Here is a 22,581-nt window from a genome sequence, read left to right as displayed (position 1 = left end):
GTGCGGGCGGTGCGGTCCCGCCTCGGGGGGGCCGGGCCGGGCGGAGCGTGCGCGGGGCGATGGCGGAGCCGCTGTGGCGAACACCGCCGGCCCGGCTGGCCCCGCCGCACGTCTATCGCATGGCGGGGGCGCTGGGCGCCGAGCTGCGCCGCCTCTCCGCCCGCTTCGGACCCGAGGCCGTGGCCGGGCTGGTGCCGCCCGTGGTGCGGCTGCTGGAGCTGCTGGAGGCGCTGGTGGCCCCGGCGGGCGCTGAGGGGGAGGCGGCGCCGGCGGCGGTCGGGCCGCAGGAGGCGGAGGTGAGCTGGGAGCTGCGTGTCCCGCGCCGAGCCGGCTGTTCGCTTTTCCCGGGGGATGGCTCCGACCCCGCTGTTCCCTTTTCCCAGGGGATGGCTGACCCTGTTGTCCCCCATCCTGTGGGGCGGCTCTGATCTCCCTCTCCCTGCTCTCTGGTGTGGATCTGACCCGGCTGTCCCCCATCCGTTGGGATAGCTCCCATCTGGCTGGCCCAGTTGTCACCCTTTCCGGGGTGGTGGCACTGTCCCCACTGTCCCCTGGGAAGCCTCTGAGCTGTCTGTCACGTCGGCTGGAGCAGCGCTGACCCGGCTGTCCCGTCCCGCAGGGCCCGGAGCAGAGGCTGTGGGAGGCCGAGTGCCGGGAGCGGGCCCTGCGCGGCCGCCTGGCCTGCCTGGAGGAGCAGAACCGCCAGCTCCTGGGGCAGCTTGCCGAGAGCCAGTCCCAGGAAGGTGGGTGTCCCAGGGGGGTTTGGGGTCCCCTGGTGCCACACGGTGTCCCTGTGGAGTGGCAGGCTGGGTGCAGGGCTGAACCTGCTCTGCTGGAGCCTGGAATGCTGCTCTCCTTTCCCTCACCTTGGAGGCCTGTCCCAGCACGGAGCGCAGGCATTACCTTGTTCTGCAAATCACAGGGATCCCGAACCTCCAGAGCACCTCGAAAGCCCCCAGGAGGGTGGTGGAGGGAGACACAGGGTGTGGGCTGCTGTACCAACACAAGGATGTGTCAAGAATGGTCTAAAACTCTCAGTTCCCTTCTTTCCACTGTTCCCACTGTGAGATTACCAGGAATAGGCCAGATTTTGCAGAAACACTGAGGAACTTTGTAGCGCTGTGGGCTTGGGGGAGCCCCTGGGGACTCCCACTCCTGTCCACCCATCTCAGACAGCACGGCACGGAAGGAGCGGGAGGTGATGCTGCGGCTGAAGGAGGTGGTGGACAGGCAGAGGGATGAGCTTCGTGCCCAGGCCCATGAGATCGTCTGCAAGAGCCGGGACACGGAGGCGGTGAGGGCGTGGGAGCTCAGGGGTGTGGTGTGCCAGGGGCTCGGGGACCTGCTTTCATGTCACATCCCCCCCGGGCTGTGACAGCTGCTGGGGCGGGTGGGTGGCACTGATGTCCCTGGGTGGGGACACTGCTCACCTTTGGCTGCCCTGGGCCCTCCAGCTGCAGGAACAGCTCCATCGCTTCATGGCCATGAACGAGGAGCTGCGGCACAAGGTGGCCGTGGTGCAGGCCCAGCTCAAGAGTGCTCTGGAGCAGAAGTCAGACCTGGAGGCTGCGATGCTGCAAAGCCGGAGGGAAACGAGCAGAAGGAGCAGGACAGCCCTGGAGAGCCAGCAGCCAGAGCCTGCTGTGGTGAGTCTGAGCTGTGGCCTCACTGCTGCTGGGCATCACCACGTCCCAGCCTGGTGAGGAGGTTTTGGCACACCCAGATGTGGCTACTCAAGGAAACCCCACAGCTGGAAACTGAGCACTGTGGTGTCTGCAATGCCAGTAACACTTCTCTGTAAAAGCTGTTATGGGTGCAGCGAGATGAGGTGGCAGGAGTTAAAAGTAGATGGGACGCAGAGGATGAGGGGGGTTTGCCACGTGTGATTATGGGCAGTGGTTGCTGGCTGAGATTCAGCCAGGATGGGGACATTCCTGGGACTTTTCCATTTTTGCCTGCATGTGCACCCAGCCTTTGAGTGGAGGTTTTGAGGTCTCTGCTTGCCTGCTGACTCTCCTTCCATCCCCTCCAGGAGGGAGCCCTGTCACCCTCAGAGGAGCCACAGCACCAGGATGGGGACAGGAGCCCTGCTCACTGCTGCTTCTCCAAGGAAGAGCTGCAGCAGATCCTGCAAGAGAGGAATGAGCTCAAGACCAACCTGTTCTTGGTGCAGGAGGAGCTGGCCTATTACCAGAGGTGAGTTCTGTCCCTGCAGCCACCCCTGGCCCACCAGAGGCTGCTCCCACCACAGTCAGGACAGAATCTTCCCCAGGCTCTTGGTTAACCAGCTGGCTCCTTTTTGCCAGGGAACTGCTGAACGAGGAGAGAATTCCCAGCTTCTTCTTGGATGCAATGAAGTCAAATATTAAAAAACAGAGGAAAAAAATCAGAGCCAAAATGCTGGGAACGGCAGAGGAGTCAGCGAGCAGGTGAGTCAGGCTGGGTGCTGGGACCCTCCCGTGCAGGGTGGGTGCTGCCTGGCCTGCTCCAGTGTCTCCATGTGTGTGATGCCCTGGATTGGAACTTCCCTAAACCCAGAGCTGCCTCCTCCTTCCAGAGATCAAAGGTTTGATGTCTGCACTTGATGTGCTGCTCTGGCATAGCTGTGCCACAGGGGCTGGGCTTTGTGCTGCAACTCGTGTGTCCTTGTCACCAGTCAGGCATGGCCTGGCCAAATGCCACTTGTCCCTGCGTGCATGTGACAAAAGGGAGGTGAGGTGGTGGCACTGGGAGCACTGGACAAACTCCAGAGTGGCTCCAGCACTTGCTGCTGTGGCTCAGTGCAGGTTTACTTCCATTTCTTTGTGCTGCAGCGATGAAGAGGAGGGCTCCTGGCTCCCAGGTCATGGCACAGACTGTGTGGATGCTCAGCCTCCAGAATCCAAAATTAGGAGCTTGTAAGTTTGCTCCTGTGCTGGTAGGGATGGGAGGCTGTGCCAGTGGCGATGTTTGGGGCTTGGCTGGGACCTGGCACCTGTTGAGCTTGGATCTGATGGGAACAGAGTCAGCAGGCTGGTGCAGGGCTGGCAGGGACACTGCCAAAGCAGGGGTTGCTGTTTTAGGAGGATCTGCCTTGTCCTGGGTGCCACACGCTCCCAGGGCCCACAGCCAGGCTGTGTCCTGCTGCCACCACCACAGAGGGAGGCTGGGATTCCACATCTTCCCTAGGGAGGTTCTCCCTCACAGCCCTTATCTGCTCTCTCTCTGCAGTTTTGGGCTGTGGTATCAGGGCAGCAGCAAAGACGCTGCCACATCCAGCTGCTCCGGAACCTGGGAAATCATCGACTCGCTGGACACGCAGCCAGAGCCAGAGGGAGAGAGCAAGGCAGGATCCAGCTCCCCTGACAGAGCCATGGCACCACTCTGACCCCATGGGAACGGGAGCAGCGTCTGTCCTCGCAGCAGAACTTCCTGGATCCTCTTCTTCCAGTGGCTTCAAGAGCAGCACGGCGGCCCTGGCACTTCCCCGTGCCGTGGTGGTGGCAAAGCCACAGCGTGGGCAGATTCCACTGGGACACTTGGATGTGGGCTGCCAGCCTGGCATTGGACAGCTCAGCACCTCTGGGCACCTCTGCCCACCAGAACCCTTTCACTGTGCCCACAGCTTAGCTACAGCTACAGCTGTGCCCCCTCCCCACTGCTCCCTGCTTGCAGATCAGCGTGGTGGGGGTCTGCACCCTCTTCCTGCTCCACACCCCAAAAGCAATCTTCCCATCCACTGGTGGCTCTTTGCAAACCTCTCTGCTCACAGCCCAGGATTCCATTGCCCCATCCTGCTCTGTGGGGGTGTTTGACCTCACTCCTTTCTGTCTGTACCTCCCCAATCCCTGCAATGTGAAGGTCCAGTTGGGGTCACCACACGGCTGGGAGGGGCTGAGCACACTGCACTGGGTGTCCAGGTGCTCCCGTGGCTGGGAGCCATCAGGATCAGCACCACCAGGGCCACTCCTGCACTTCTCAGGCATGGGGTGAAGCAGTTTTGTACTGGGACCTCTTCCTGCCACCTCTGGGACCTGGCAGACTGGAACAATCCTTGTGTTCATGGGGGCGAGTCGGTCCCCTCAGATCAGCTACTTTCTACCTTTAATTTGGAAATAAATCAATAAATAAAATAAACCAATAAAAAAAATAACTCTTTGTTTCTCCTGTGAGGTTTGTTTCTCCTCTGGTCTCTGCTTGGGAAGGGCTGGGTGATGCTCCCAGGTTTGCCTCATCCTTCTCCAGGCTGAGCCCCTTCTGGTGGGTCAGGTGTGATGGGGAGGGGAGGGGGCTCCAGGGTGGTGATCCCACAGTGCTGGGCAGGGAGGAGTTAATTCCTGCATGGCCAAGGAGAGCACCGTGCTTCCAACCCGGAGCCCCCCCTTCCCCCTCAGCTGCGCTGGCCTTGGGTAGGAAAAAGGTGTTTCCTGTGCATCTGCTGACACAAAGCTCCTGGGGACGTGGCGAGGTGGGACAGTGGCCAGCAGCCCTGCAAAGGCCAATGTAGGTCAGGCTGTGTTGCCATGGGGGACACAGGGACCCCTCCTCTGAGCCCCTGCCAGGTGCTGGCACTGCCATGGGGTGGCTCATGGGGGTTGAGGCAGGGAGTGGCACTGGACCCCTTGTTTGGGTTGGGGGGACACTGGCTAAAGCAGTTTTGGGGGCGATGGAGGATGGCACAGGGGGAGTGGGGTGACACAGGTGAGATGTTCAGGCAGGTACCAGCCCCTGTGTGGCTGTGCTGAGCCCCTTCATGCCCCTTTCTGTGCTAGGGGGGTGGCAGCCAGGACCAAAAATAGCCCGGGCAGCAGCATTCCCTGCTCCCCCTCCCTGCCGCACCCCTGACGTCTGGATCGGGGCGCCTCCTCCCACATTTCCTCAGGAAGAAACCCAAGGCTGGAGGGAGGAAGAGGCCGCACCACGGGTGGGACGGGACAGACGGGACAGAGGGACACCAGCGTGGGGCTGGGGAGCCACCGGGACAGGGGCCCTGGTGGAATGGAGAGTGCCCGGCCCATCCTCTGCCTCCAGCTGTGGCTGTGGGTGCAGAGCTCTGCCCAGGAGCTCGATCCTGAGGGCAGGAACGTCTGCAGGTAGGTGCCACGGGGGTCCCCCCTCGTGCCCCTCCATCTCCTGGGGCCTCTCAGCAGCCCCAGAGGGTTGTTGTCCATCCCTCCTTCCCCAGGCAGAGATTTGCAGCCTGGCACGGGGTGGGTGCAGAGACCGGGGTGATGCTGGGGGATGTGTTTGGGGCATGTCCGGGCATTTAAGGTGTCAGGTCCTTTCTCCAGGGTTTGTTTCTCATTCACCCTCTGAGTACAGGGCAATACGGGACCCTTGGCAAAACTCATTATGGGGAAGCTTTGGTGTAGCAAACCCCAAAGAGCTTTGGGAGCTGATGTCCCCTGAATTTGTTGCCACGTTGCTTCTCCCATTGTCCCCCATCAACAGTGACGCCTTTCATGGCCTTCACTTCGGTGCCTCATTTCTGCACTGCTGCCGAATCTTTGAGCCTCTCCCAGGGCATGGGACACCCGGCACGGGCTCCATGGGGACATTCCCAGCCCACTCGGGCTGCAGCCTCCTAAATTTCCTTCTATTTTTCTGGTTTCCTTCCGGAGCGTTGCCCTGGGGGCCGCTCCGCCTCCTCAGCACTGGGGCAAGGATCGCCTGGCTTTGGCCGAGGCCGTGAAGGCTCCCTGGCCCCCGGCCCCGGCTGACACCCCCGGTCTCTCCCGCAGGTTCCCGGCCGGCCCCGCATGCTGTCCCGGCTGGAAGCAGGACGGGAGGGCGTGCACGGTCGGTGAGTGATGGATGGGGATGAATCCCAAAGCCTGGTCCCCACGCTCATCCCGGCGGATCCTCGGAGTGCTGGAAGCCCTGCAGCTCTGCTGAAGCGCTGCCACTGGGGTCCTGCCCCGTGGGGACCCCCCAGCTGCTGATGGTGCTGCAGCTGAGCCGGAGGGATGGAGAGGGAATCGGGATGGTGCTTTCCTTGGGAATGCTGTCCCTGCGGGAGGTGGGTGGGTGGCAGGGGGGTGTGAGCCCAGGCTGGGGGTAGGCAGAGGGTGCTGAATGCCTTTCCTGCCACCACAGCCGTGTGCGAGGGGGAGGACGCCTGCAGGGAGGGCGAGGTGTGCGTGAAACCCGGGCTGTGCCGCTGCAAACCCGGCTTCTTCGGAGCAGACTGCAGCTCCCGTGAGTGCCTCCCCCGCGCTCAGCCCCTGCCATCCCCCTTTAAAGCCAGCCGGCTGCTCGGGGGCTGCCGGGCTTCTCCCCATCCTGGCTGTGTCCTTTCCCCTCGCAGGCTGCCCCGAGCAGTACTGGGGGCACGACTGCAAGCGGAGCTGCCCGTGCCACCCCAACGGGCGCTGCGACCCCGCCAGCGGCCACTGCACCTGCGACCCCAACCACTGGGGAGGGCTGTGCCAGTTCTCCTGCCAGTGCGGCCCCCACGGCCGCTGCGACCCCCTGAGCGGCGCCTGCCACTGCGAGCCGGGCTGGTGGGCACCCGGCTGCAGGAAGCAATGCCAGTGCAACCCTTCCACCTCGCACTGCGACCCCCTGAGCGGGCTGTGCCGCTGCCTGCCGGGCTGGTGGGGCAGGAGGTGCAGCTTTAAGTGCTCCTGCAACGTCTCGCCCTGCGCGCAGGAGACGGGCAAGTGCGAGTGCCTGCCTGGCTTTTGGGGACCGGCGTGCCAGCGGCGCTGCGACTGCGGGCACGGCTCCTGCAGTCCCGTCACCGGCCACTGCTCCTGCGAGCCCGGCTACCACGGCAGGAGCTGCCGGGACCCCTGCCCGGCAGGGAAATACGGATCTCAGTGCGTGCACAGGTGAGATGGGGAGCAGAGGGGGTCCGGCGGGGCTGCAGTCAGATCTTGGCGCGGGGGAAGGCACCGCATCTGTGTCTGTCCCTTTGGCTGGGCAGGGAGAGGGTTAGGGTTAGGGTTAGATACATATATATACATATATATACATATAATACAGATGTGTATTAACACATCTGTGTTAATATGCTCAGTCCCATCCCGGGACTGAGCATCACGGGCTGGATGAAGCATCAGTGTTATATCCAAAGAAACACCTCGTTAATGCCAGCTGAAAGCATCACCCTAAAATCTGGGTGTCTTTAGTCCCGCTCCCCATGGTGATAAAGCAACGCGTCCCAGCTCAGAATATTCTGTGATTCTGCTTCCCTCCCACCCTCTTGCTACCACAGAGCCTTAGGCACCATTGTATATTTCCCCTTGGTCCAAAATGATGCTCAATGATTTTGTAGGGTGAAAACTGCTTTTTGAAGGGAGAAACCTGCTTTTCGTGGGGTGAAACCTGCTTTTTAGGGGTACAAGGGTGGGCGTTGTGACCTCAGTGCCTTTCTGCCCACGCAGCTGTGGGAGCTGCAAGCGCAGCCAGCCCTGCTCACCCGTGGATGGCTTCTGCCTGGCCTGCCAGCCTGGCTGGAACGGGACCCTCTGCAAGGATCCCTGTGCTCCTGGATTCCATGGGGAGGGCTGTCTCCAGCTGTGTCCCCGCTGCCAGCACGGGGAGCCCTGCGACCCCCAGACCGGGTCCTGCCTGCGCTGTGATCCTGGCTGGACAGGACCCAGGTATGCCCAGGGTGAGGCCACTGGTCCCTGGGGGTGCCCCTGCTCCGGGGTGCAGGTGCTGATGCTTCACTCTGTTTTGGCAGCTGCAACAGCTCCTGCCCCATGGGCACCTTTGGTGATGGCTGCCAGTTCCTCTGCCCTGAGTGTGTTTCGGGGAGCTGTGACCCCGTGACAGGAGTTTGCATCTGCCAGGCTGGCTACTGGGGAGACAGGTAATGTCAGGAAAATGCTGGGATAACGCTGGGAGTAGGGCAGGGCTGGAGCCTCGCTCTCTCTGGGGACATTTCTCTCCTTTCCTCTCTCTTCCAGCTGCAACAACACCTGTCCCGAGGGGTATTTTGGAGTGAATTGTTCCTCACCCTGCCAGTGCTCCCGGGGCACCTGCAACCCTGTGCAGGGTGACTGTGTGCTGAGTAAGATAAACCTCACATTTACTCCTTGGCACTGGGCAAGGGACAGTCCCATCCTCACTGGGGCAGGTGCTGGGGGGCTGGGGTGCATCCTGGTGCCTCCTGGCCCCACCAGGAGTTGTCAGCTCCTGCTCTCTCCATGCAGGGCTGTTCTATAGGCATCACAGCCACAGGACATTCCAGACTCAACCCATCTCCTCACACAGGTTTGAAGGACCATGGATCCCTTGCAGCCGCCATCCTTGTCCCTCTCCTGCTGCTGCTGCTCTGTGTCATCTGCTGCTGCTGTGGTGCCGGCTCAGCAGATGCCAGAGACAGGTATTTTTTAATATTTTTCAACCTCTGATGCAAAACCCCATCTCCCGTGTCCCTTGATGTCCATCTGTGCTCCACAGGGCGGCTGTGCCAGACGATGATGTGGTGGCCAGGATGAAGCACCACGTGCAGGGGGTGCTGGCAAACCTCAGTGCTCTCATGCCCTGCTTTAACCTGGGTGCCTCAAAACTTCCCAAAGTCACAGGTAAGCAAAGCATAGCTGCCAACAGCACTTGCAGAAGTGCTGCACTCTCTATCTTGGGGGAAGCCTGAAGCCCCTCTTCCCCAAGCACCCTGGGGTGCTCTGGTTCAGTTGGGTGTCTTCTCCTCCCCAGTTTCCCATCACGACACAGAAATCCCCTTCAACCCCAGCTTCATCGAGCCACCATCGTCTGCGTGGGTTTCAGACAGCTCCTTCTCCTCCTTCGACACAGACAACGAGGGACCCGAGTACTCCGTCCCTCCCAGAGAAGGTGACGCCTGTGGCTGCTCCTCCTCCTCTCTGATCACTTCTGGGCTGCTGGGGTCAATCCTGGCCATCCCAGGGTGATGTGCTTGGCACAGACAGTGTTTATTTCCTTGCCCTTGTTTTCCTGTCTGCAGGGCTGTGTTTGGCCATGTGCAATGGGACGTGCCCAGTGGGGCAACCCCATTTCACAATCTCCTCCCTGGGAAAGGATCCCAGGGACAATCCTGTTGCATCAGCTCCTGTCCCAGTGTCCCCAGTTATGTCCCTGGGCAGGGTGGCAGCTCTGGCAGCCGTAACATGTGTCACTCTGTCCCACAGGCATCCCGCTGCTGGGGGGGGCTGAGCTGCAGGATGGGGCATCCCCCCCTGGCCAGGCGCTCCCGGACCCTTCTGCCTTTGACTCCGAGGATGTCTCGCAGCCCTTCGCCATCCCCCGCACCTCCAGCATCGCCAAGGCCAAGCGACCATCTGTGTCCTTTGCCGAGGGGACAAAATTCGGGGCTGCCGAGACGCCCAGCCCCAGCCGCAAGCCCAAAGCCCCGTGGGGCCCATCCAGGCTGACCCCACCGCCGGGGGATGCGGCGGCCGAGCCCCACAGCGAGCGCCCGGCCAGCGATTGCTATGAGAACCCCGAGCCCCTCAGCAAGGGGGACGAAAGCCACCGGCCATCGCCTCGGGCCACCCCCGGGGGACGCCGCAGGGTCGTGTCCAGCACCAGGAACGTGGCCCAGAGAGTGGAGGCGCTGGAAGCAGCTGCGAAATCCTGCAGCTGGGAGGCGAAGGGGAAGGAACCCAATGTCACCACCATCTACATGATGGTGGGAACGGCAGGCCAGGACCACAAGGCAGAGGGGGCTGGCGAGGGACCGGTCCAGGCTGTGCTGAAGCGTCTGGGCAGCTTGCAGAGGGGCAAGTGGGCTGCGAAGGAGGAGCCCAAGGTGAGGAGGAGCATGGAGGCCATCCAGAAACCTCCTCGCCGGGCCCTGGCGCAGCGCAGGGACTCGGAGAACAGCTGCAAGCAGAGGGAGAGTGTGACAGGGGCTCCTGCCGAGTCAGCCCCTGGCAAGCAGCAGCATCCCGCTGCAAAGAGACTGTCCCTCCTCCTTGCATCTCTCTCATCAAAAAACACCGGTGCCCAGGACGGGACCAGCGAAACCGTGGGGGCCACAGAGAAGGGCAAAAGCCCGGAGTTAGTTGGCAGCCTCGAAAGGAAGAGACAGGCTGCCGCGGAGGAAGAGCCAAAATACGAGAACGTGGCCAGCAGCAGTGCTGATTCGCTCTCCGGCCCCGGCAAAGAACTGCTGGCCACCCCTCCAGCCACCTGAGCCCTGTGGCTACTCTGGGGCCTCGCTGGGCCACAGCAGACACAGCCTGTGGGGCTGTGGGGCTTCAGGGCTGATTTCTGCTCCTCCCTGCCCTACCAACCCCATTTGTGCCTGCACAGCCCTGGGGAACAGCGATGCTCTGGACGCTGTGGTGGCACCCTCAAGTCCCTGTCACCACCAGGGACATTCCCAGTGCAGGGCTGCTGAGTGCTCAGCTGGGAAATGCGTGTACAAAATCCAGCCTCACCCATTTGGTTTTCACCTTTCCCTGTCCCAATTCCAGTAATGCAGCTTGGAGCCTCTTGCTGTAAAGTTGCTTCTCGCTGAAGGGGATTATTTTGTGGAGCTGGGCTGAGGAGAGATGATGGGTTGTCACGAGCAGCTTCAGAGAAAATTAATTTTAGCTGCTTATCTCAAAGGGTATCTGGGTCTGCAGGGTTTATCTGTGTGGCTCTGGCTTCTGTGGCAGGCCCTGGCTGCCTTTGCTTCCGTGTGGAAAAGCTCCTGGCAGGACACAGGATGTAGTGACAGCCTTTTAAACTCCACAGGGTTCCAAGCTGCAGTTCTGCAAATGTGGCAGCTGGGCAGTGACCATCAACCTGTGCACCTGGTGCTGTGCTGATAAGGGTGGGAGTTGCCCCGAAAATGGGATTTCCACGGGTGCCCTAAGCTCCTGCCACCTCCCACGCCTCATTCCTGCTGTAAAGGCGGTTGTGATGCCAAAGAGGATTTGCAGTGATCTGGTTTTAGATGTATCTAAGTAGTAGAAGTTTTTTGTGTATTTTTTCTGTTATTTCACGTGGTGTGAAAGCCTTGGAATGAAAATTAAATGCCCTTCAGGAGATGGGTTTCCCAGTCACCCTTTGAGTCAAAGATACAACCAGGAATATTCTCCAGAGTGTGGAAACTGGCAGCAGCCTTAGGCTTTCTGTTTGGGGTTTTTGTTAAATTTTCTGGCTCTCTTGAATTCTAAATTCTCACTCACTGAGCTGTGCCCTGCACAGAGCCAGACTGAGGTGCAGGAGGAATGTGAGTGAGCTGTGAGTGTCCAGAGCCCCTCTGCTGTAGTCTGCACCTCACACATCATGTGCAGAGCTCCACATGAATCCTTCTAGTCTGGCACTACCCAGCTGGGGTTCAGGGTTTGGGGTGTTTCAGAAAAGACAGTGGGTTTTGCTTTTTCCCTTTTGCTTTCCACAGGTGCCTCTCCACAGGCATCAAATCCCCATGGTCTGACATGGCTGAAACTTCCAGTTTTGAAGACAGCAAGAAGCACCCTTTTCTGCAGTGGAATCATCTGCTGCTGTGATTATAACATCAGATATTCTGGCATCCAAATAAAACAGCTCATCCTGGCAGGACTGGAGCAGCAGCCTGTTCTGCACAGGCTTGCTTTTGTTTTGACACCGTTTTATGACAGCAGTAGGGACAGTCCCACATCTAATTTATAAGCAGCCATTTTATCCCTAATGGGATGGATATTTTGAGCCTGTGAGCTGAGCAGTGCTATGCCAGAAGTGAACATCACGTGAGCCAGTTCACTCTGGGTACAGCATGTAAATAGCTGACAACAACCTGACAGCCTTCCCACCGCTCAAACCAGCCTGGTTTGAGAAAACTCTGCTGCTGGGAGAGCCTTCCATGTCCACAGAGCCAGGATGCTTCCCCCTGCCTGAAGACGAAGCATCTTGGCCCTGCTGGGCAGTGAAAAGGAAAGGAGCTGCAGATTTCCAGCATGTGGCTGCCCATGCACACTCCTGCAGCGTGGCTGTGCTGGCGTCTGTGTGCTGGGGATGCTTCTGTCGGCTGTGCCTGGGGTTTAGTTCTGGATGTGGGAAGTCTGCAAGGCAGAGCAGGCAGGTGAGGGAGGGGGAAATCTCTTCCCAGTCTGGATCTCTGACTTTGCAAAACTGCAGCAGTGTTTGGAAGGCAGGCAGTGGGGAGGGATCTGTGTGCAGGTGCTGTCTGTAAGCAGAGAGGTGTCTGTGTGTTCTGCCGGGGCAGGAACAGAGGCTGGAGCTGTTCCTGGGGTCTGTCCTTGTCATCCTGTTAGCCTTGTCATCTCCTTTCCAAACTGCCCAAGGCTTTGGAAAGCACCACATCATTTACCCCAGTGGCTGTGCCAGAGCAGGAGCTGTCACTTCCCTTCCAGCCTAAACTCATTCCTGGCCAGTTTCTAAAAACATGTCAGTGCTGTTCTTAGGCTTCACTTTATTTTTTTTCTCCCCATGCTGTTTACTCAGTCCCTGGGGTATTTATAGCTGGCTGTGGATCACCTGATAGCTTCTTTTCTCCTTCTAGGATAGGAAAACTGAGCCCCCCTGCTCTTGCTGTGGCAAAGGGTTCCTGTGACCCCAAACAGCCTTCAAACCCTCCTCATGCTCCTCCTTGTCACAGTTTGTGTTTGTTGGACACAGCAGCCAGGTCTGGGTGCTGAGCTCTCCTGGGTCTAGTGCTGTCTCAGCCTTCCTCTACCTCTGTTAAACACCTGGCACTGATCCAGGCTGCCTTGTTTTCTTTGGGCTTTTTGTTTGTTTGTTTGCATTGGCTTAAATCCACTTTCCAGCTGTTGAAATGTTTGACCCCTCTCCCACAGCCAAGGCTGAGGAGTTTCCTCTTCCCGCCCGCCACAGGGATGGAGTGGTGGGGACACGTCCGTCTGTCTGGGGCCCTCTGCTTCCTCTGGGGTGTTTACCTGCCACAAATGCTGTTTTCATCTCCTTTGGCTGAGAAAATATCCCCTGTAAAGATTCTAGGGATTCGTGGCCACATCCTCTGACCCAGAACCTCACTAATGATTTATGGAAGATCTAGAAATACCTCAGAGGAATGCTCCGAAAAATAATTTAACAGAAAAAAGAGGGCAGAGCTCTGGTGAAGTCAGACATGAAACTGATTTGTAATGGTATTACTTTTATTTCATGAAACTGGGCTGCATCCCCAGCAGTGTGATCAACAGGTTTGAGGGGATTTTCCCCCTTTACTCATCTGAGATCCCACCTGGAGTGTTGTGTCCAGCTGTGAGGATTCTGACAAAAAAGGGACAGGGATGTGTTGGAGTGAGTCCAGAGGAAGTTACAATTATGATCAGAGGCTGGAGCAGCTCTACTATGGACAGGCTGAGGGAGTTTTGAGTGCTCAGACTGCAGAAGGGTGAAGGAAGACTTTATAGCACTTCCAGTGCTTAAAGGGGATCTAAGAGAGCTGGAGAGGGACATTGGAAAAGGGATGGAGTGACAGGACAAGAGGGAATGGCTGATAGAGGGTAGGGTTAGACTGGATATGGGGAAGAAATTCTTTGTGCCAAAGCCCTGGCAGAGGTTGTGCACAGAAGCTGTGGCTGTCCCACCCCTGGAACTGTCCAAGGCCAGGGTGGATGGGGCTTGGAGCAACCTGGTCTGCTGGAAGGTGTCCCTGCCCATGCCAGGGGGTGGAATGAGATGATCTTTTAGGTTCCTTCCAACCCAAACCTTTCTGTGACTCTTTAATTGAGCTGTATCGTGGGCTGTGGTGTCTCGAGGGCTCATTGCCCCTGTCCAGCTGTGCCGTCAGGGTGTTCAGCCGTGAGGCTGTGCGGGATGCCTGCTCCCAGGATGCCCTTTTAATGGGGTGGAGCAGCTTCTCTGGCATCTCTCCTTGAGGAGGACGGGCAGACTTCGCAGGACGGATCCGGTGCCCGTAGCCACAGCAGATGAGCAATGCCGCGGGCGCTGTTCCCGACACGGCTCCCTGTGTGAGACACGCGGGGCTGTCCTCACAGCGCGGTGCGGCTCCCGCGGCTGCCGCCCGGGGCCGGCGGAGAGCGGCGGAGAGCGGCAGCCAACCCCGCGGGGCGCTCCCCGCACCGCGCCGGGCGGGGGAGCCGCATCACCTCCTGCCGCCCATCCCGTCCTGCTCGCTTCTTTTTCCCTTGTGTGTGTTTGTGTGTGTGTGTGTGTGTGTGTGTGTGTGTGTGTGTGTGTGTGTGTGTGTGTGTGTGTGTGTGTGTGTCCCACCGTGCCCAGCCCCGGGTGTCCCGCCCGGGTGTGTGCGGCTGTCCCGGGAGAGCCCAGGTGCAGCCCGGGCCGGGGGTACCGGGGCATACGGGAGGAGAGTGGGATCGGGGAGGGGTACCCGCATACCGGGAGGGGTTCCGGGAAATATCGAGGCGTACTGCAGGAGTACCGGGGGAATCCCGGAGGGGAAAAATGTCAGGGGATGGCTGTGGGTGGGAGGTAGCTGGGGGAGATATCTGGGGATACAGGGGGAAGAAATGGGGTGGTTACCGGGAGAAGATGTCGGGGGGTACCGTGGGATCTCACGAGAAGATACTGGGGGGTCCCGTGAGGAGATATCGGGAGGATCCGGGGGGGATATCGAGAGTATCCCATGGAGATCCCGGGGGAGGATACCGGGGGATCCCCCGGAGATCCTGTGGGGATATGGGGGGGTCCCGTGAGGGGTCCCGGCGGGGGTCCCGTGAGGCGGGGGGGGGGCGCGAACCGGCACGTGCCCCAGCGGCAGCGGCGCGCGCGGCCATTAGCTGAGGCGGCGGCCAATCAGCGGGCGCGCCTGTTTTGCTTGGGAGGGCGGATAAAAAGCCCGGGTGGGACCGCGGCGGAGCGGAGCGGGCGCGGCACCGGCGGTGAGCGGGGCACGGCACCGGGCATGGTGGGGGGACCGCACCGGGGGCCGCCCTGCGGCTGTGGGGGCTCCCTGAGCAGCGTGAATTTTGCAAGGCGGTGGGAAGGGAGCGGGTGCGTGGGGGGCATCGGGGGATTCTCGCGTGGGAGTGGCAGGCGGCGGAGGTAGAGGGGATGGGGAGGGGGAGCGTGGGTGAGGGGCTGTGTGGCGAGGGGGGTGCAGCGGGGGTGATGTGGGGAGTGGGCTGTGCTGGGGACACTGGGGGGCGGCTGGCAGCGGGGACAGCGGGCTGCAGCTCCTGTCGCAGAGAGAATCGTTGGGCTGGCCAAGGATACCGGGGCTGGGGAGGGGGCAGCGGGTGCAGGGATGAGGAAGAGGAGGAGGTGATGGAGGAAATGCGTTGTGGGCTGTGCTGGGGCAGCGGGCCTGCGCTGTTGGTGGGGGGGTTTGGGGGGACTGCAGGCTGGCTTGCGGGGCAGGGGGCTCTGAACCGGCTTCTGTGGCTGGAAGGGGGCTGTGACCTCCAGACATCGCTGCAGGGAGCTGGGTGAGACCCGACAAAGCACCCCGTGCTGGGGTCCCTCCAGTGAGGGAAGCTGTCCTGGCTGGGTGTGTGGCCAGCTGCTTTCCCCACAGCGCAGGCTGAGGTGTGCCTGGGCTGGGAAAAGCCTCAGTTTGGCTCCAAGGGCCACCTGCCTTGTGACACTCCCTTGGGCAGACGTGTTCCCAAATTTGCTCGCTCCTGTGGGCCCCAGGGATTGGGACAAGTGGAGCTGGACGCAGTTAATGCAGCTCCAGCATCTGGGGCAGCCTGGAGAAGCCACTGAGCTGAGGTGTCTCCCTCTGAGCTGGTTGGTGTGTCAGGCAACAAAAAATGCACCTTGGTGAGCCATTGGTGGCATAAACTGAATTTATAGAACCCTCATGCACCTTCCAGAGCAGGTCTGTGCTTTTGCATGGGGCAGAGCAGAGCTGGTGGGTCTCTGAAGCCACCTCTGGGGATGTGGGGCTGTGTCCCCAATCCCAGCCCCTGCCTGGTGGGGAGATTGGGGTGCTGGATGCAGCCCCCTTGCCCTGGCATTTATTCCCCCCAGCCTCACCAATGAGCTACCTGCCCGTGTTTGCTGTATTTTCGTACCTATTGCTCGGGAAGTGGAACAGAGTCCTTGAGCAGGGCCCCGTGTGGCTCAAAATGAGCACCTGAGGGGCTCTTCAAGGGCACCTGTGCCTTCCCCCATCCCTCGGGGTCACTTGGCAAGCTGGCACCTGCAAAAACCAGTTCTGCACCTGAGTGCCTGGCGTTCAGCAGGCAGCTTTGCCTGGGTGCTAGCAGGGAGATTCCTTAAACCACGGTTTTTTTTCATGCTTCTTGAGCAGCGTGTGCTTTCTGTGTAGACTCACTGGATGTTGCTCCCTGCAGGTTGAGGCTCTGAAGAAGGCCATCCCCACCAGGCAGCCATGGCCCCCACACTGGCCACAGCGCACCGGCGGCGCTGGTGGATGGCGTTCACAGCCATCATCGAGAACCTGCTCTTCTCTGCCGTCCTGCTGGGCTGGGGGTCCCTGCTCATCATGCTGAAGGCAGAAGGGTTTTATTCCTACCTGTGCTACGGGTTAGGTAAGGATGCTCTGGCCTTGTGTGTGGATAAGTTGCTGCTGAGGTTTGCTGGGGTGGTTCTCTGTTTTAGGGTGGTGTGGAGCTGGTTGGAGGAGGGCTGAGCTCCCATGTCAATCCCAGGAGAGAAGGAAGGAATTTGTGCTCCTTCCTGAAACCAGTGGCATCCTTGTGATGGTGCAGTGTGCCTGTAGGTGCTGTTGCTTTGCAGAGTGATTGGAAAAAGGCATTTTAAAAAGGGTAGAACTTTTCTGAGTGCCTTTTTCTACTTGGCCACGACTCCTTCCTCAGCAAGGGAAGGCTGGATGGATTCTGGAGAATAATGATTTGTGGGGAGGGTGTCCTGAGTTTATAAGATGAACTTTGTCCTTAGTGGTGAGAAAACAAGGAGCATGGGTGCCAATAATATCAGGGCAGTCTGATGCTGCTGTTGAGGAGCATTTGCAGAATTAAATACTACTGATCGTTCCTCTCCTTGAAGCATCCAGGATGTGCTCAAACCAGGCTGTGTTTCTGTGAGGGTTTGAGATTTACCCTCTTCCCCAGCCAGAAGTGACAGTCCCTCTTGCAGACACAGCCTGGAAGAGGAGAGGTAGTGATGTGGGAATGGTAATGCTGGGAAAATAGCCTGGAGGTGGGCATCCATCCCCAGCCTGGGCATGGAGAGAATTGTGCATCCCACAGTGTGTTTGGGTGGTCAGTGGGGTTAAAAGGAGCCCGAGGTAAAGGTGTGGATTTCGAAAGTTGCTGGGTGACTGAGGGTTTGCATATGCTCAGAGAAGGGAAGGGTGGAGTGAAGAGGGGCAGTTTGTGCTCTCTCCAGAGATATGTGATGGAGACTGAGATTGGATCAGCCCATTTGGGGCTGGTGGAGGAAGCAGTTTGTGAAAAGAGTTGGATATCAGTGAGTAATGGCTGAGAATGGTGGGGAAAACTGAGGTGTGGGGAAACAAAGTCCAGACAAAGGTACCTGTGAATAGCTGTGATGGTACTTTGGGTTTTGCTCATTCATCAGCTGCTTATCTCTCCTGCTTTGTGTACCAGGGCCTGAGTTGGTGCAAACATGCACGTGTTTGAGTTTTTTATCAGCTGCAGTTTGGCAGCTCCATCATCCTGTGCTCTGCTCTCGGGGCAGTGCTCCCAAGTGTCCGTGTCACTGGGGTACCCAGGAGCATTCCTGTGGGTGAGGAAGACTCCCAGTGCCTGGAGACCCTGCAGGACTTCTGGTCGAGGCTGCTGTGTTCTCTCCACATCACTGAGACTTTGTCACAGGCCTGTGTAAGAGATCACATTAAACCCATCAGGTGGAGGCTTTCTGCCACTCCGATAAAGCACACAGGAGCTGATAAGCAAATGCTGACTGTCTCTGTGAGCAAGGCATTTGCCTGTCTGCTTCCTGAGATGTGCTCTGCTGACAAGAACTTCACTTGGGGCCCACCTCGTGCTCTTTGCCTTGACTGCTTTCAGTTTTTCCCGAATCTGTGAGGTTCACCTCGGTTTTTCACAATCTGTGGCTTTTCTGGCTCTCCCCGTGGGAGTGCCCATGCCCACAGACCACAGGGAAGATGCAAATGTTTGGACTGCTGTGAAATTGCTGCCCCGGGGGCAACTGCTCCCTCTCAGTGGCCAACCTGTGCCCTGAGGCAAGAAAGCTTAAGCCCTGAGAAGAAAAATTTGTGTAGTCAAATGTTCTCATTGTCCTCAAATATCTGGCCATCACTTCTGAGCTCGGTGATGGCTTGTGATGAGGTGGGGACATTCACCCATGCTGACTCACTTTCCTTTCTCTGGTTTTGTCCTCGCTGTAAGAGTTTTGTGGGGGAGACTCCTGGCTCCAAGTGTGTGGAGACTCTCAATGACCAGCCCCAAAATGAGTTTTCCCTTTGCTGGCATTAGGGTGACCCAGTGTTTGCCTTTTTCAGTGTAACCTATTGAATCCTGCAGCCAACTTGGCTGGAGGATTGGTGCAAACAAATCATGACTAGTAGCCTTTGGGCACTTGTTGTTCCTAATGCTGCTGTGGGCATGTAAGTATTGCAAAGAAAAAAAATAGAATTTTCCTAATGAGCCAAAGGTTCTTGGCAGGGCTTTCAGTTTGTCAGCAAAAGCTCTTGCACTTTGTGATGCTTTCCAATGACAGGCAAAACTAGACCTTGTCCCTTCTGCAGGCTTCTCTGAAGGTAACAGCAGCTGCCCAGAAAGTGCTGCAGTTCATGGAGGACTCCTTGTCTCCCTGTCAAATCCCTCACTTTCCTTGCTTGCCTTTGGCTCCTCATGTTGGATTTTACTCAGCTTTTGTACAAATGTGGGGTCCAATAGACTCAACTCTGTAACCTGAGGGTGGAGATAGATACCTGGGGGGAAAAAAAAATCTGAAATAACAAAATATTTTTAGAGCAGTTGTGCAACAGGGCTGGAGTGGGGGGTTGTACCCGTTGGGCCACCTCCTGAGAGGTATGTTTGAAATTCGCTGACAAGGAGCCTGGTAGTAGCACTTTGTTCCCATTTTAATTTTACTACACTACTACTTGGCCTTTAACCAACTGAAGCAGCATCTTTTAGTCTGTGCAAGTGCTGACTCCACAGTCTTTATCACGGTCCTGGGCCTTATCAGCTCTTGGGGAATTTGATCAGTCCAGGGTCTTGCCTTGCTATGATGTTTCTGGGATTGGGAAGCTGAACGCTTGAGTCTGAAACATGCTAAAAAGCAAAAAAGTGTCCTGAACTTGATAATCTGCTCACAAAGAGCAGAGATAAGGGGCACAGAGGGCTTTCCTCTAAGACAGGGCTGCAGAATACCAAAGGGATGATAAGCTAATTCACTTACAGTGCGTTAACGAGCCCTGGCATGGTCACAGGGGGCAGGTGCTGCCTTACAGCTCTTTTCCCTCATTTATCTGAGCTCTGGGTGTGGAACTTGCAGTCTGAAGTCCCTCACAATCCGAGGAGATACGACAACTACAATTTGTGGAAGGGCTGCACGCGTGAGGCTGTAAACAGGAAAAGTGTAAAGGTGGTAAATATTCGATTTGTACAGGAAACACGCTGTGCTGATCAGCAGCTGTCGTGGGAAGGTGCTGGCTGAGAGCAGCTGCAAAATGAAACCACAGCTGGGGAGGGGAGTTTCACTGAGGCTGTGCCTTGGTCATATGAAGCTTTCAGACGCCTTGAGAGGGGGTCCTGGAAGTGCAAGTGGAAGGGCAGGGAAATCCAAATAAATCGCTTTTGCAGTGGTACAAAGCAAGAACATCTCCTCCCAGTTCCCAGAAGTATGACACCATCCTGAAAAGAGAAAACATGTTCTTATGTGGGCAGACTGCAGAATCAGTTGTTTGCACATGTCTTTCAGTGTGCTATTTTTTTAAACCAATACTCCCAGTTCTTTGCCCTTGATTTGTCTTTTTTTTCCCTCCTTTTTTTGCCCCCCTTTTTCTATAAAAAAGAGAGGAGGAAGATGGAGGTGTACAGGCTGTGACAGAGCTATTGTCAGGGTGGCTGGGGGGGGATGTCTTGCCTATTTGACTCAGTCTGATCCATGAAATAAGATGAAAGGAAAGCTGCTCTCTGCCATCTGAGATGGCAGTCACTCCTGGAAAAGCCAGACTCGTTCCTCTGGTAATGTGGTGTGTGTGTGTGTGTGTGTGCCTGGGATTTGAAGAGGTCAGTAAAGAGCAGTTAATGATTGACCCTTGCATGAAACCTGCAGCACTTCATTTGTGAGAAAGGATGGCTTTGAATGTTCCAGCCTGAACAAATCCCAGCGATGATCTTGACATAAATGATCACCCAGGCAGCCTTCTCCTCACCTAAGCTGTCATTCTTTAAATAGTAACTTGAACTACTAATTGGGCAGTAGAAATCCTGCTGCTTGTGTGGGGAGTGCTGTAAAAATAGGCAGCAATGTTCCTGTAATTGCTGGTAAAGACTTGTAGCTTCTGCTGGCTTGTCAGTGAGGCAGCAGTGAGTGAGCACAGCCTCTTGCTGCTGCCTTGCCCGGGTGTCACACCTCGAGTGCTGCATGCAGGTGGACTTGGCAAGAGGATTTGGGGAGGGCAGCACTGTGGGCACAGAGCCAGTCCTTCCCCAGAGCAGTTTTCCAGATGGAGCCAGGCACGTAGGAGATTTTCCCGGGAGTGTGGCATGCACCGATCTGGAACTGGATCTGAGCTGTGATTGAGGGGAAGCTGCTGTTTGCTGTAACCAGGTGCATTAGGTAGGTGAGTAGTTAGGCAGGTTCTCTGCCCATTAAACCCCTCCTAGCTACATGTCCTGTGCTGCCACTCGCTGTCCTGTGCCAAGGAGCTGCTGGCACCCGAATCTGTGCTTGCGGATGAGACGGCTCTTGGCTGGACCTTGTGCCTGCTGCACACACCTGCAGCCCCTCCAAAATGTTCTATTTATGGAGGTGGCTCAAAGGATCAGGGGATGTCAGGGTGCCAAGGGCTGCTGGAATCATTTCCATTACGCCTCAGTAGATCTTCTCTTGTTGCTCAGGGGGTGCTTCTATTTTCACAAACAATTTGTATTTCCACATAGTGCTGTTGCCTGGCCCCTCCTTGGAGCTGGCAGCGAGCAGCTATAAACAAGGTGGTTGGTACAGGTAGGGAATGAAGTTTGGTGTCCCATTGCCAGCCTTCCAGTGTTCAGAGAGGGGTAAATTTCTTTGCTGTTTCTGAGCTGTGTCCTTGTCAACTCGTGCATGTTTGTCATGGGAGGGGGCCAGCAGGTGTGTGCTGTGTGAGCTCCTTGGGGACAGGCAGCAGCTGAACACATCAAACTGTGAACAGGAATTTGTATTCTCCAGCTTTAAAGGCTGAGTATTTCTGTTTGGAGATCTCTTTGTGGGGAGGGTTACCCAGGCTTTAACATGTGCAGCCACAAGTTATAAGGTCACTGTGCTGTTCGTGTCCCTCCACCCTCCTTCCACTCATCAGCTGAGCTATCTCTGGAGAGTGCTGACACAGGGAAACTGCTACTACTTTGTCAATTCCCCTCCCTCCTCTCCTTGTTTTCCCGAGTTTCACCTCTCACCCACATCTGTTTCCTATGAATTTATCATTGTGGAGAGCCCAAAAGCCTCGATGCTGTGGGTGAAAACTGCAGAGAGCCTCCCAAAGTCTGTCCAGGACTGATTTCTAAGGATGTGAGTCGGGTGCTGCAGAGCTGCCCTCCCTGCAGAGGAGCTGCTGGTGGCACATGTGACATTTTGGGGATATTTGTTGCTTACTCTGGCTATCCATGACTAACAGGACAAGAGAAGGGGAAGATTAAGTTATCAATCAGGAGCACATGGCAGTGGAAGGGAACACAGGCAGTTTGAAACCATCTTAGCAAAGATGTTGGTTGGGAGTAATGGGGAGAAATGCCCCTGCCTTCCCTGGAGTGCTGGGAGGGGACAGGGGCAGCTCCATGGCCTCAGATATCAGTGCCTGAATTCCTGCTGGTACCTGATGGTAGGAAGGTGGAGCAAGGTTTGTTTACAGTGGACACAAAGCAGGGAGGGTGGTTTAGGGCAGCTGGGAGGACCAGGCTGAAACCAGTAACTGTAGAGGGCTGAGGCTTGGGTAGAAGGGAGGGAGGAAGGGAGGGGCTGTGTTACCTCCAGAGATAACACAGAGCAGCCAAGGGGATCTCCCCCATCAGCCACAGCAAGCAGTGAATGGGAATTCACTTGTAGGGCTCACATCCATGAGGGATTCCTGCTAATTAACTAAACCAACCAGAGCTCGCTGGGAATCTCCAGCCTCCACTTCATGCTGGTGGTTATGTCAGTGACTTCTCTCTCAGTTCCTCCTTTAGTATTGAACTGTGTCAGATCAATTATTAAATATGAAGGAGAGTGTTTTATATCACTGGCTGGCAGCAGCAGCAAGAGAGCAAGTGCTTTGTCATAGCAGCAAAGGTTTCAGATAAGTGTTGGGAGAAGGAGAGCTGAAGTGCTCTGGAGCTGTGAGTTAATGGAAGTCTGAAGGCACACAACTCACTCGAGGAGTTGTAAGCAGTCTTGGGATAGACATGTAATAGGAGAAGGGTTGACATGAGGCAGTAAAAGGGAACTTCTTTCCTTTTTTTATTTTAACTGTCCTGTTTCTGTCTCAGTTACACAACGTGGGCTCTGTTCAGCGTGGGAGTTTGCATGCAGAGTTCCTCATGCAAGGGCAAGAACAGAAAGCTGGGTATATAATTGTTTTGTGTGACCTAAACCTGTTTTGAAAGAATAGAAAATGCTGATTATGGG

The 22,581-nt window shown here is 57.0% G+C and overlaps 3 protein-coding genes across 5 annotated transcripts in view; all 3 read left to right on the top strand.

Moving 5' to 3' along the window:
• Positions 1–34: 34 nt before the first annotated feature.
• On the top strand, positions 35–4,141 carry RILP (Rab interacting lysosomal protein). Of its 2 annotated transcripts, XM_015646892.3 has the most exons (8): positions 35–296; positions 620–743; positions 1,173–1,294; positions 1,455–1,646; positions 2,033–2,196; positions 2,307–2,429; positions 2,814–2,897; positions 3,211–4,141. In XM_015646892.3, exons 1-8 carry the CDS (start codon positions 60–62, stop codon positions 3,365–3,367), a joined length of 1,203 nt encoding a protein of 400 aa, XP_015502378.1. In that variant the 5' UTR covers positions 35–59; the 3' UTR covers positions 3,368–4,141. The 2 variants fall into 2 exon arrangements, with proteins under 2 accessions (XP_015502378.1, XP_015502379.1); XM_015646893.3 differs by lacking the exon at positions 2,814–2,897.
• A 774-nt stretch (positions 4,142–4,915) lies between these two features.
• Positions 4,916–11,471, top strand: SCARF1 (scavenger receptor class F member 1). The gene is made up of 11 exons (XM_015647041.3): positions 4,916–5,072; positions 5,721–5,782; positions 6,076–6,177; positions 6,287–6,812; positions 7,368–7,586; positions 7,670–7,798; positions 7,896–7,999; positions 8,203–8,314; positions 8,392–8,516; positions 8,647–8,784; positions 9,099–11,471. Exons 1-11 carry the CDS (start codon positions 4,978–4,980, stop codon positions 10,103–10,105), a joined length of 2,619 nt encoding a protein of 872 aa, XP_015502527.1. The 5' UTR covers positions 4,916–4,977; the 3' UTR covers positions 10,106–11,471.
• Positions 11,472–14,658: 3,187 nt separating this feature from the next.
• SLC43A2 (solute carrier family 43 member 2) overlaps positions 14,659–22,581 on the top strand; it is a 31,648-nt gene continuing 23,725 nt past the window's right edge. Inside the window, exons 1-2 of one of the 2 annotated variants that reach the window (XM_015646835.3) lie at positions 14,659–14,729; positions 16,149–16,346. In XM_015646835.3, the coding sequence (XP_015502321.1) occupies positions 16,187–16,346 (160 nt within the window). In that variant the 5' untranslated portion in view covers positions 14,659–14,729; positions 16,149–16,186. Of the gene's footprint in view, positions 14,730–14,824; positions 14,842–16,148; positions 16,347–22,581 lie in introns of those variants that run through there. The other variant, XM_015646837.2, reaches the window with a different exon arrangement.

Source organism: Parus major, chromosome 19 (assembly GCF_001522545.3).
Source record: "Parus major isolate Abel chromosome 19, Parus_major1.1, whole genome shotgun sequence".
Classification (NCBI taxonomy): Eukaryota; Metazoa; Chordata; class Aves; order Passeriformes; family Paridae; genus Parus; species Parus major.
Note: the sequence above shows the minus strand (reverse complement) of the source record. Positions and strands in the feature narration are given on the sequence as shown.